Source organism: Malaclemys terrapin, chromosome 5, assembly GCF_027887155.1.
Source record: "Malaclemys terrapin pileata isolate rMalTer1 chromosome 5, rMalTer1.hap1, whole genome shotgun sequence".
NCBI classification, from domain to species: domain Eukaryota; kingdom Metazoa; phylum Chordata; order Testudines; family Emydidae; genus Malaclemys; species Malaclemys terrapin.
This window is the reverse complement of record NC_071509.1, coordinates 51026881-51038930: the sequence shown is the minus strand read 5'-3', so window position 1 is coordinate 51038930 and position 12050 is coordinate 51026881. Positions and strand designations below refer to the sequence as shown.

At 45.0% G+C, this 12050-nt stretch overlaps 1 protein-coding gene across 4 annotated transcripts in view; it reads right to left on the bottom strand.

Moving 5' to 3' along the window:
• Positions 1-9440, bottom strand: part of DCUN1D4 (defective in cullin neddylation 1 domain containing 4) — a 74062-nt gene extending 64622 nt beyond the window's left edge. The window contains exons 1-2 of one of the 4 annotated variants that reach the window (XM_054029831.1): positions 9350-9397; positions 3179-3241 (exon numbers count right to left, since the gene is read on the bottom strand). In XM_054029831.1, the coding sequence (XP_053885806.1) occupies positions 3179-3241; positions 9350-9374 (88 nt within the window). In that variant the 5' untranslated portion in view covers positions 9375-9397. Of the gene's footprint in view, positions 1-3178; positions 3242-9349 lie in introns of all 4 variants that reach the window. The other 3 variants (XM_054029832.1, XM_054029833.1, XM_054029834.1) reach the window with 3 other exon arrangements.
• Between the last annotated feature and the right edge of the window lie 2610 nt (positions 9441-12050).

The window sequence follows — 12050 nt, the reverse complement described above, 5'->3', positions numbered from 1 at the left end:
GAGGGGATGGTATGATGGGATAGCCTAATTTTGGCAATTAATTGATCTTTGATTATTAGCAGGTAAATATGCCCAATGGTCTGTGATGGGATGTTAGATGGGGTGGGATCTGAGTTACTACAGAGAATTATTTCCTGGGTGCTGGCTGCTGAGTCTTGCCCACATGCTAAGGGTTTAACTGATTGCCATACTTGGGGTCGGGAAGGAATTTTTCTCCAGGGCAGATTGGCAGAGGCGCTGGAGGTTTTTCGCCTTCCTCTGCAGCGTGGGGCACTGGTCACTTGCTGGAGGATTCTCTGCACTTTGAGGTCTTTAAACCATGATTTGAGGACTTCAATAACTCAGACATAGGTTAGGGGTTTGTTACAGGAGTGGGTGGGTGAGATTCTGTGGCCTGCATTGTGCAGGAGGTCAGACTAGATAATCATAATGGTCCCTTCTGACCTTAAAGTCTATGACAATTCCTTGGTGGGACATAGAAACAATTCAAGGTTGTTGTCGATGTTCATGGAGCAGCTGCAGAAGGTGGAGTGCCGGTTCTGGTCCCGAGAAACAAGCACTGACTGGTAAGATCGCATCATTATGTGGGTATGGGATGATGAACAGTAGCTGCAGAACTTCTGGATGGGCAAGGCCACATTCTTGGAAGTGTGTGCAGAGCTTGCCTCAGTCCTCTGGAGCAGTGACACCAAAATGAGATCTGCACTGACAGTGCAAAATCAAATGGCAATCAGAGTATGGAAGACTTGCAACACAAGACTGTTACCGATCAATCAGGAATCACTTTGGAGTTGGGAAATCCACCGTAGGACTTGCTATGATGCAAGTGTGCAGGGCTATTAATCGCATCCTACTATGAAAGACTGTGACTCTGGGCAATGTGCTGACAGAGTTGATGGTTTTGCAGCAATGAGGTTCCCCAACTGCAGTGAGGCGATAGATGGCACGCATATCCTTATTTTGCCACCAGACCACCTTTCCACAGAGTACATAAATAGAAAGGGCTACTTTTCTGTGGTACTGCAAGCACAGGTGGCTCACTGGGGACGTTTTACTGACATCAACACGGGATAGTCAGGGAAGGTGCATGATGCACGCATCTTTAAGAACACAGGCCTGTTCAGAAAGCTGCAAGCAGGGACTTTCTTTCCAGACCAGAGGATTACATTAGGGACGTTGAAATACTAATAGTGATCTTAGGAGACTCAGCCTACCCCTTACTTCCATGGTTCATGAAGCTGTAAACTGGCCACCTCAATAGCAGCAAGGAGCACTTCAACTACAAGCTCAGCAGGTGCAGAATGACAGTTGAATGTGCCTTTGGCCACTTGAAAGGCCACTGTTGCCGTCTACTCACGAGATTAGACCTCAGTGAAAAAAATATCTTGATTATAGCTGCCTGTTGTGTGCTTCACAATATCTATGAAGCAAAGGGGGAAAAGTTTCTGCTGATTTTGAGCAGCCAGATACCAGAGCTATAAGAAGAACTCAACAGGGAGCTATGCGGCTCAGGGAGGCTTTGAAAGACCTTTTTAATAGTGAGCCACAGTAATGTGTGTTGCTGTATAGTGTGCTCTGCAGGGCCAGCTCCAGGCACCAGCGCAGCAAGCAGGTGCTTGGGGAGGCCAAAGGGAAGGGGCGGCTCTTCGGTGGCATTCCAGCAACAGGTCCCTCGCAGAAAGCGGCGCGGTGGACCGCCGCCGAAGTGCCGCCGATCACGGCTTTTTTTTTTTTTTTTGCACCTCGGTATGAACCTTGTAAGGAGTGTTGCGTGTGCAGTACTAAAACATTGCAAATGCATCTATTGCTATTATCTGTGAATGTCGTCAACTCCAGCCAGCATATGTTGTGAACTAATAAAGATGAATTACGTTTCCATAAATAGACTTATTCCAAACTTATGCAAACAGACATATTTATAACTGAACGAAACTTTATAAATACGGGGAAAGAACCTTTGAAGGGGAAAGAACAGTCATTTCCATTTCACAACACATACATCGACCGTCTCTCTCACAGGCCAGTGTATGGGCAGCTGTGATTGCCTGTACTCTCCCCCAGAGTGGAGCAGTAGGGGTAGTTGAAGCAGCCCCAGACACCATGTGGAATGTGGGGGTGCATAGGTAGGTCCCAGAATGCAGTTCTCTATGGGTTGCAGAGGGAGGAGAGCACAGGTCTGTTGAACCTGAAGGTCAAAAGAGCCTCCAGCATGTTTGTTTGCGACTTGTAAAGTGCTAGCACCTCCTGCTGGATGTCTCTCTCCTTTTCCTGTGCTTTTCTCTTCTTCGTACTATCCCTGTCCATTCATTCTGCTAGGGCAGGAGTAGGCAACCTATGGCATGTGTGCCAAAGGTGGAACGCAAGCTGATTTTCAGTGGCACTCACACTGCCTGGGTCCTGGTTACCGATCCTGGGGGGGCTCTGCATTTTAATTTAATTTTAAATGAAGCTTCTTAAACATTTTAAATCCCTTATTTACTTTACATACAACAATAGTTTAGTTATAATATTATAGACTTATAGAAAGAGACCTTCTAAAAACGTTAAAATGTATTACTGGCACGCGAAACCTTAAATTAGAGTGAATAAATGAAGACTCGGCACACCACTTCTGAAAGGTTGCCGACCCCTGTGCTAGGGGATTCTCCAAGCCTTGTGCTCGGTATCCGAAGCACCAGAGGCTTGCAGGATCTTTTGGAATGTGTCATCCTGCGTCCTCTTCCTTCTCCATCTCATCTGGCTGAGCCACTCCACTAGTGTGTGGCTACCTGAGGGTAACGGAGGGTGAAAGGGAATAGCCCCTGCATGTGTCCGGCTGCAGACCGGGCCCATATGCTGCTAGCCCTGTGTGCTGCAATGGTGCCTGCTAAAGTAATTGCAAAGTGGCGTGGGAAAGTATCCTAAGGCTGCGGAAGAAATAATGCAGCCCTCCCCAGAGGATTGCAGACTACCTTCAGGAAAGTTTCCTCAAGATTTCTTTGGAGGATTCACGGGACATCCCGGTGCACAGAAACAAACTGTTCTGCAGGGCCTCCTCTGCCTAACTCTACATGGAAATGAGAAGCAGATAGTGACTGTCTCTATGGGTTATTTCACTACCTCTTCTAACATGATTAAAAAAAAAAAAGGTAAATGAACAGATGTGTCCCTGCAATACCAAAGCAAACTGCATACTTACCAGAGGTTCCTTCCCCTGCATCAAGCTCACCCATGCTGGACTGTAGGGACTGGCTCAACTGCTCTGGAGTCAAAAAAAAAAAAGGCCTGACTCGCTGCACCACTGGATCCCCTTGTTGCCTGTCCCCCATAATCCTCCCCCTTCTCATCCAACACTTCCTCCTCGCTGTTCACTCCAAGGGCTGTGATTCCATCTCCCCCAAAGTATCCAGAGAGCTCTTGGGGGTCGTAATGGGGTCTCCACCGAGGATGGCATGCAGCTCTTTGTAAAAGTGGCATGTCTGAGGCTTGCACCAAAGCAACTATTTGCCTTGCTTGCCTTCTGGAACGCCTGCTGCAGCTCCTTGGCTTCCACGCAGCATTGTTGCAGGTGATGCAGGTCCCTCTTGCAGCCCTTCTCCCCCACACCTCGAGCAATCTGCTCATAGATATCCACATTTCTATGGCTGGAGCAGAGCTGTGCCTGCACAGCCTCTTATCCCAACAGACCCAAGAGATCCACCATTTCCTGTTTCAGAGTAACAGCCATGTTAGTCTGTACCCGCAAAAAGAAGAACAGGAGTACTTGTGGCACCTTAGAGACTAACAAATTTATTAGAGCATAAGCTTTCGTGGACTACATCCGAAGAAGTGGGCTGTAGTCCACGAAAGCTTATGCTCTAATAAATTTGTTAGTCTCTAAGGTGCCACAAGTACTCCTGTTCTTACCATTTCCTGTGTACACCAGGCAGTAGTGCGTCTGCAGCATGGAGCCAGCATAGTCAGTTGTTAGGTGAGCTCTCCACACCAAGCAAACAGGAAACAGAATTTCAAAAATCTGAGTTGCTTTAAAAGGAGAGGGGCATGTATCTGTGTACCGGGCAGCCGGAGGGGTCATGGTGGGGAGTTATGGGACTCCTCCTGAAGGCTACTAAAGTCAACGTATGTAATGCAGTGCCTAGTGCATCATCCTAAGCACTGTTAAGTCAGCATAGTGACCAAGTTACATCGGCAGGAACGACATTTTAGTTTAGATGCTTACAGAGTTAGGTTGATGTAAGCTGCCTTGCATCGACCTAGCTCTGTAGTGTAGACCAGACCAAAAAACACAGATATTGGCAACCGTGTACTGTGAAACACTGGGACACCGTACGACAATCCAATTGCTGGATGTACCCAGTACATTGTTCAGCAGTTAGATTATAATAATTTGACTTTGAAGCCAACATCCCCTGAGGAACAGAAAAAGAGGAAGGTAGGAAAGAGAGGGAGTATGCTCAAAATTTTATTCCCTGAACCTAGTTTAAAAAGAGTATGACTGCACAGTGGAGAAACAGAATTATTTACAAAAATTCCAAACTACAAAATTTCATACCAGCCTATCTAACAAAGCCACTTTAAAAAAAAAATTACCTCTCCTCACTCAGGCAAACCACATTAACTGGAATCAGTTTTAAAAATAGTTAAGTTTCAGCACTAAGAAAACCTAGGTCTGCCTACAGACTCATAACAGTGTCTCAGTTTACCTTGTAAAGACACTTTAAAATGAAAACCCAGATCTGAAATGCACCAAGATTTTCAACAAGGCCTAAAACCCACAATTTCCAAAATGCACAGCTTTGAAACCCTATATTCATAACCAAGGGCAGAAAACAAAAAGCTGAAGGTTAGGGTTTCTTTTTTCTGAAGAATCCTATTAAACTTTGTTCTGGTATGTTTTAAAGATACAGCCATAAATTAACATTAAAAAGCAGAGAAAAGAACCAAAATTTGATTCAGTGAGGCGAGTCATTTGATGCACTAATTTACACCTGACTCAAAGCATAATATGTTATTTTTAAACTCAGCTATAGTGTGAAGTGTTGCTAATCAGTTTCACAGGTCACCTACAACTCAGGATTCCAAGATTACTTATTTCAATCTGCATGTGGCATATAAGGGCAAGTTAAAAAAAAAATATTAGGATTTTCTCCATAGGAAAAAAGTTATTCCACTAGGTAGCTGACAAATGTTAACAGTAACAGCTGGCCTGCCTACAGCATTGCACTACTTTAAACATAAAATTAATTTTGACATCACACCTTAATTAAACCAATACAAAAGGCTATGTGGACAGTTATTTAGTTTAAACCAAACTTTTCAGTTTACCTTAAATTAATTAAGAACAGGTTTGAGCTAACCCAAAATAATTCACTCTTAAATCAAAATAAGAGGGTCCCCACAGGGATTCAATGTTTAATTAAAATAGATTAACTAAACCAGTGCAAATGTATGTATAGGCAAGGCCTAATACTGGGTGAGTTTTTGCAATATGCCATGACTTGCACACATATTAAATATGAAAATGGTTGTATACATTCCTAACTGAAATAATCTTAACAAAATGTAAAGAGGAGTAAAAATATTGGCTATGGTTCAGTAAAAATAAGTGCCAACAATGGACACCTGGGGAAATAAATAAGGTCTATTTCTACCACCCACTTTGGCTCAAACAATGTTTCAGTTGGTTGTGTGTGACATGTTACTTAGATGAATATTCAGAGACTCCTTCCTAGGCTGAAGAAGTATTAGCAGTTGTAACTCATTAATGATAAAGCAATATAGAACTCAAGTGGCAATTACCATCTCCACTGGAAAACTGGTCATAAACAAGAGTGCATAATTTGCAAGTGATCTTCTGATCTTATTAGGACGTAGAATTCCCTTTTTTTATTTAGCATTTAAGGCATAATTTCCGGTTCAAATTATAAAGGATGATAGAGGAATGTAAATAGAAGGGTAAAAAAACTGTAGAAATTATTTGAATACATAAGCCTCCACCCCTCAAAAAATGTATAACTACAAAAAAAGATTTTTCACCCCACAAGATGCATTTTGTTTACAGTTTTTGTTAGTTTTAGTTATCACTATATAGGCAGACTGAACCAGTGGTACTGTTGAATGCTCAAGTATTTACAATGGATATAGGAGTTGCATATTGTCATGGGTCCTCCAGTAGTTTTCTTTCCTCCTCAAGCACAAAACTCATGCAAAATCACCACCCTTATAGCCAGCTGTAGCCCAGTGCCTTTAGAAAAGCATAGGAGACATAGCATCTAAGGGAGTCTTTCCCTAAGACAGAGAAATAAGAATTCAAACAGGACCAAAGAGGAAGAACAAGAAAAAGATTTTTCTTTCAATGTCCCCAAAGCCAGAGAGGGACAAAAAAGGGAGGGAAACAGAGAATTGGTACCTCTAGATGAAAATGTCAGAGAAGATCACACACAAGAACAAACCACACTAAAGTGTTAGAATCACACACATCCAACACTCCTCAGTTTGAAAGAATGGAGACAGGTGATGAGGAGAAAAAGCCACTCCACTTGCCATTAATGAAACTAATTATGTGGCCTTATAATACAGAAGACAGAAATGATTTCCAGTTATACTCACTGAACTAGCAAGAAATCTTGAGATGACATGTTTGTTTGGGGGATGAGGTGGGCAAGCATACCTCACATCTTTTAGGGAATGTTTCAAAGCAAGTAGTCATCCTCAAAGAAGGATTGAAAAAAAAAAAATGGAGAAGAGTTAGAAACTGGATTGACAGAGTTCATATCACCGGAGAGCAACAATGGAGTTTAGCAAAATCAAAGCTCTGAGGAAAGAATACAAGAATGAGGATTGTTCATGTCTCATCTTAGTCTTGTTCTAGACTCATATGTACAGGTATTCTATTAAGAGAACAGTTAATTCTTATCTCAATCATCCACTTTAATCAACGAGAATAGAAGTATAAACTAGAGACAACAAAGTGTGTTAATTTAGGAAAATATTTATATGTAAGTAGACATACAAGGTTATAAATTGCCAAGGAGTTAAAGAATGGCCATCACTAAAGAGTTTAATATCTTCTCTAGTCTTGAAAATATCAGAGATGCTTGAGAAATATTTAAGTCCTTCCTGATTAGGTGGAAGAGGGAAGAAAAATCAAAGGATTAAGTCTTGTAAAATTACCATAAAAGCTTACCAGCCCAGGACATCTACTTACTCAAACCAGAATACTAATGATAAAAAAAAAAGTTATTTTTTAAATCTATACTGAAAATGAGTTACTCACACTTGAGGAGCAAAGTTTTGCAAGGCTTGATTAGTTGGCATAGAGATTTCTTAAACCCAAATGATTTTATGTAAGTGAGTAGAAGAGAAGAGAAGAGAATCCACAGAACTGTCAGGGACAGTTGCATTTCAATGCACACTGTGGAAGAGAAAGACGGCGAGAACCCAAGGCCAATGACAGCTGGAAAACCTGGAACAGTACTCTGAAACTTTCCTACTGAGAAATAAAAAAAAGACCTAAGTGGGCATTGGATAACCTAGAACGTCCCAAATGAGGGAGCAGAAGGAAGTGTCTATCAGATCCAGCTAACATATCTTCAGAATAAGGGTTTTCACCTTTATTTTTTTCTTAGTAATAAATTCTGAAAAGATTGAATAGAACATGAAACACGTTTATGTGCCCGTATCTGTATTGCAGATAATGTGTTTGGGGGATAATTATCCTACTATTTGTCTATATTATGATAAATATATGGCACTATATATATTAAAACAGGGTGATTGTAACCTCAAGCTTCAAGGTATAAACTATGCACTGTAGGTAGGGCTCAAGAGAATTTTATTTACCAATGTACATTTTACTATGCCATTAGCTATGTAAATTTTGGGATGGTATATTTTTACATTCCTTTGAAGCAACAAGTGCTGGTTACCAGCTCCCAGGAGTTATGGCAATACAAATTAATAATAATCAGACTTGCTGGAGCAATGACACAACCCTATATGGTTAAATATACACTATGTTCCTATGCCAGGCTCTTTTTCTCCAACCTCCAATTTTTCAAAGGTAGAAGATGGGTTTAAGAAAATCCAAGATGTACACAGTTTCTCTTCTAATAGCTATTTTCAGACTTGCGGAGATCACCCAAAATAAGAAAGAACATATGAAGAAATAGTGATGTTCTAGATCAGCCTTTGCCATGAGATAAATAAGTGCTTGTTCTCAGTGTTGTCTCTTTTTACCCATCAGAGACAGGCAGCAACCTCATGTTACTGAGACAGTCTTGTGCTTGGGACTGTAGCCTCCTTCCCACCCACCCTTTAGAGGTGGAACAAGATCCTGAAGCACATTCTTATCTGTGCTCAGTATCCCTGCCTCCCCGCACCTCAGCAGGCAACCTGTTCCTAAAACAAAGCCTTGCCTGTGCTCAGGACCCCTGCACCCTACCTCGGAGGGCATCGTACCCCACAGAGAAAGCCCTCCCTGCAATGGGCAGCGCGCTGCCCAGCCTCCCCTCCTGCTCCCCACCCCAAGAGAGCTATTTCTGGGACAACTTTAGCCTCGTCTCCCAGACGCCCACGCCGGTGTGGGGAGCACGTCCCTGCCTGCGCTCCCCACGCAAGGTGCCTAGGCCGACCCCCACTGTGGGGGCCCCCGGACTGGCCCCAGAGCATCAGGCAGCAACTTGCAGTCACCCAAGCAGGGGAGAGTTGGGGCGCGGTGCATGCTGGGAGTTGGAGTCCCCCCCGGCGCTGAGGCCAAACGCGCTGTGCAGCAGGATAGACTCCCGCTCCCACAATGCACCGGGCTCGTTCCCCTTCACAGCCCGTTTCTCCCGCACCGGGCTGACACTGAACCCGTTAAATTACCGCCGGTGGAACGAGCCGCAAGGCGGCGCCCGGACGGCACCCCGCTCCCAGCACGCCCGGCACCAGAGTGGGACCCTGCGGGGCCGGGGCCGGACTCGGGGCTCCCGGGCAAGGTTGGAGAAACTGCGTCACAGCCTCTGTCAGCGCCCGGGGTAGTGGCACAACCTGCTCCCTGGCAGAATGTCCGATGCCGCAGAGCCGGCACCGGCCTGCCCCCCGCCCCCGGCACTTGCGGGATCCCCCCAACCTTCCCCCGCCGGCCCCGCCGCGGCTCTCAGGTGCGGGGCGGTCTCACGGGCTCCCATCAGATGCCCCCGCAAATGCCCCCAAAAGGCCCCACGCGGCCCCCGTCCCACGGGCTTCCCCCCTCGGGCCCCAGGCAGCGCCCCCAGGACGGGCTGCGCGAACCCCCCCCCTCCGAGCCGCGCCACCCGCAGGCAGAGACCCCGCAGCCTGCCCCCTGCGGGCGCCCCGCAACAGGATGCCCGGCCCGGCCGCTACTCACTGACAGCGGCGGCATCCGAGTGCATTTTCGTGCAGCGCACACACTGCCCGGCCGGGCTCTCTCTGTCTCGATCTCCCAATCACAGAGCCCAGGCACGGGGCCTCCTGCCCCGCCCACACATGGACGCCATTGGCTGGGGCTGGCTTGCGCTAACGCCTGCCTCACTCCGCTATTAGGCCACGCGCCTGTCATTCTCCCGTGCCTGGCCCACACCACCTGATACGGCTACCTCCACCGTCCTATTGGTTATAGTTATCAACGATTACCGCCTCTCCGCCATACCGATTGGGCTTTGCCTATGTCAATTATCTCTGGCTCTGAAAGCGCGTGCAAAGAACACTACTTTGTGTCTCCCGTGAATCTGATTGGGCATAGAGGCTATAGACCACGCCCACGGCCTGTTCTTATTGGTTAAGGAGAGCAGAGTAAAGACCAGAGGCTCGCAGTGAATGGGGTTGGGTCAGGTAGGCTGGGTGAGGTAGCGCAGGAGATGTGGAGCTGGTCGTGGTTCACCCCTAGGCTAGTCTAGCAGGGAGTTGTGCAGAGATGGCCTGCAAGAGGCTGTTGAGCGCTGACCTCCCTACAGCAGCCCAAGGAAAGGCTGCAAGGGGAAGAACAGGCTTCCACCGCAGAAGCAGAGAATGGGCAGGGGAAGCAGAACTAGCTAGGGTGACCATATTCATAGATTCTAGGACTGGAAGGGACCTCGAGAGGTCATCGAGTCCAGTCCCCTACCTGCATGGCAGGACCAAATACTGTCTAGACCATCCCTGATAGACATTTATCTAACCTACTCTTAAATATCTCCAGAGATGGAGATTCCACAACCTCCCTAGGCAATTTATTCCAGTGTTTAACCACCCTGACAGTTAGGAACTTTTTCCTAATGTCCAACCTAGACCTCCCTTGCTGCAGTTTAAACCCATTGCTTCTGGTTCTATCCTTAGAGGCTAAGGTGAACAAGTTTTCTCCCTCCTCCTTATGACACCCTTTTAGATACTTGAAAACTGCTATCATGCTATCATGTCCCCTCTTAGTCTTCTCTTTTCCAAACTAAACAAATCCAATTCTTTCAGCCTTCCTTCATAGGTCATGTTCTCAAGACCTTTAATCATTCTTGTTGCTCTTCTCTGGACCCTTTCAAATTTCTCCACATCTTTTTTAAAATGCGGCGCCCAGAACTGGACACAATACTTCAGCTGAGGCCTAACCAGAGCAGAGTAGAGTGGAAGAATGACTTCTCGTGTCTTGCTCACAACACACCTGTTAATACATCCCAGGATCATGTTTGCTTTTTTTGCAACAGCATCACACTGTTGACTCATATTTAGCTTGTGGTCCACTATAACCCCTAGATCCCTTTCTGCTGTACTCCTTCCTAGACAGTATCTTCCCATTCTGTATGTGTGAAACTGATTGTTCCTTCCTAAGTGGAGCACTTTGCATTTGTCTTTGTTAAACTTCATCCTGTTTAACTCAGACCATTTCTCCAATTTGTCCAGATCATTTTGAATTATGACCCTGTCCTCCAAAGCAGTTGCAATCCCTCCCAGTTTGGTATCATCCGCAAACTTAATAAGCGTACTTTCTATGCCAATATCTAAGTCGTTGATGAAGATATTGAACAGAGCCGGTCCCAAAACAGACCCCTGCGGTACCCCACTCGTTACGCCTTTCCAGCAGGATTGGGAACCATTAATAACAACTCTCTGAGTACGGTTATCCAGCCAGTTATGCACCCACCTTATAGTAGCCCCATCTAAATTGTATTTGCCTAGTTTATCGATAAGAATATCATGCAAGACTGTATCAAATGCCTTACTAAAGTCTAGGTATACCACATCCACAGCTTCACCCTTATCCACAAGGCTCGTTATCCTATCGAAGAAAGCTATCAGATTGGTTTGACATGATTTGTTCTTCACAAATCCATGCTGGCTGTTTCCTATCACCTTACCACCTTCCAAGTGTTTGCAGATGATTTCCTTAATTACTTGCTCCATTATCTTCCCTGGCACAGAAGTTAAACTAACTGGTCTGTAGTTTCCTGGGTTGTTTTTATTTCCCTTTTTATAGATGGGCACTATATTTGCCCTTTTCCAGTCTTCTGGAATCTCTCCCGTCTCCCATGACTTTCCAAAGATAATAGCTAGAGGCTCAGATACCTCCTCTATTAGCTCCTTGAGTATTCTAGGATGCATTTCATCAGGCCCAGGTGACTTGCAGGCATCTAACTTTTCTAAGTGATTTTTAACTTGTTCTTTTTTTATTTTATCTGCTAAACCTACCCCCTTCCCATTAGCATTCGCTATGTTAGGCATTCCTTCAGATTTCTCGGTGAAGACCGAAACAAAGAAGTCATTAAGCATCTCTGCCATTTCCAAGTTTCCTGTTACTGTTTCTCCCTCTTCACTAACCAGTGGGCCTACCCTGTCTTTGGTCTTCCTCTTGCTTCTAATGTATTGATAAAAAGTCTTCTTGTTTCCTTTTATTCCCGTAGCTAGTTTGAGCTCATTTTGTGCCTTTGCCTTTCTAATCTTGCCCCTGCATTCCTGTGTTATTTGCCTATATTCATCCTTTGTAATCTGTCCTAGTTTCCATTTTTTATATGACTCCTTTTTATTTTTTAGATCATGCAAGATCTCGTGGTTAAGCCAAGGTGGTCTTTTGCCACATTTTCTATCTTTCCTAACCAGCGGAA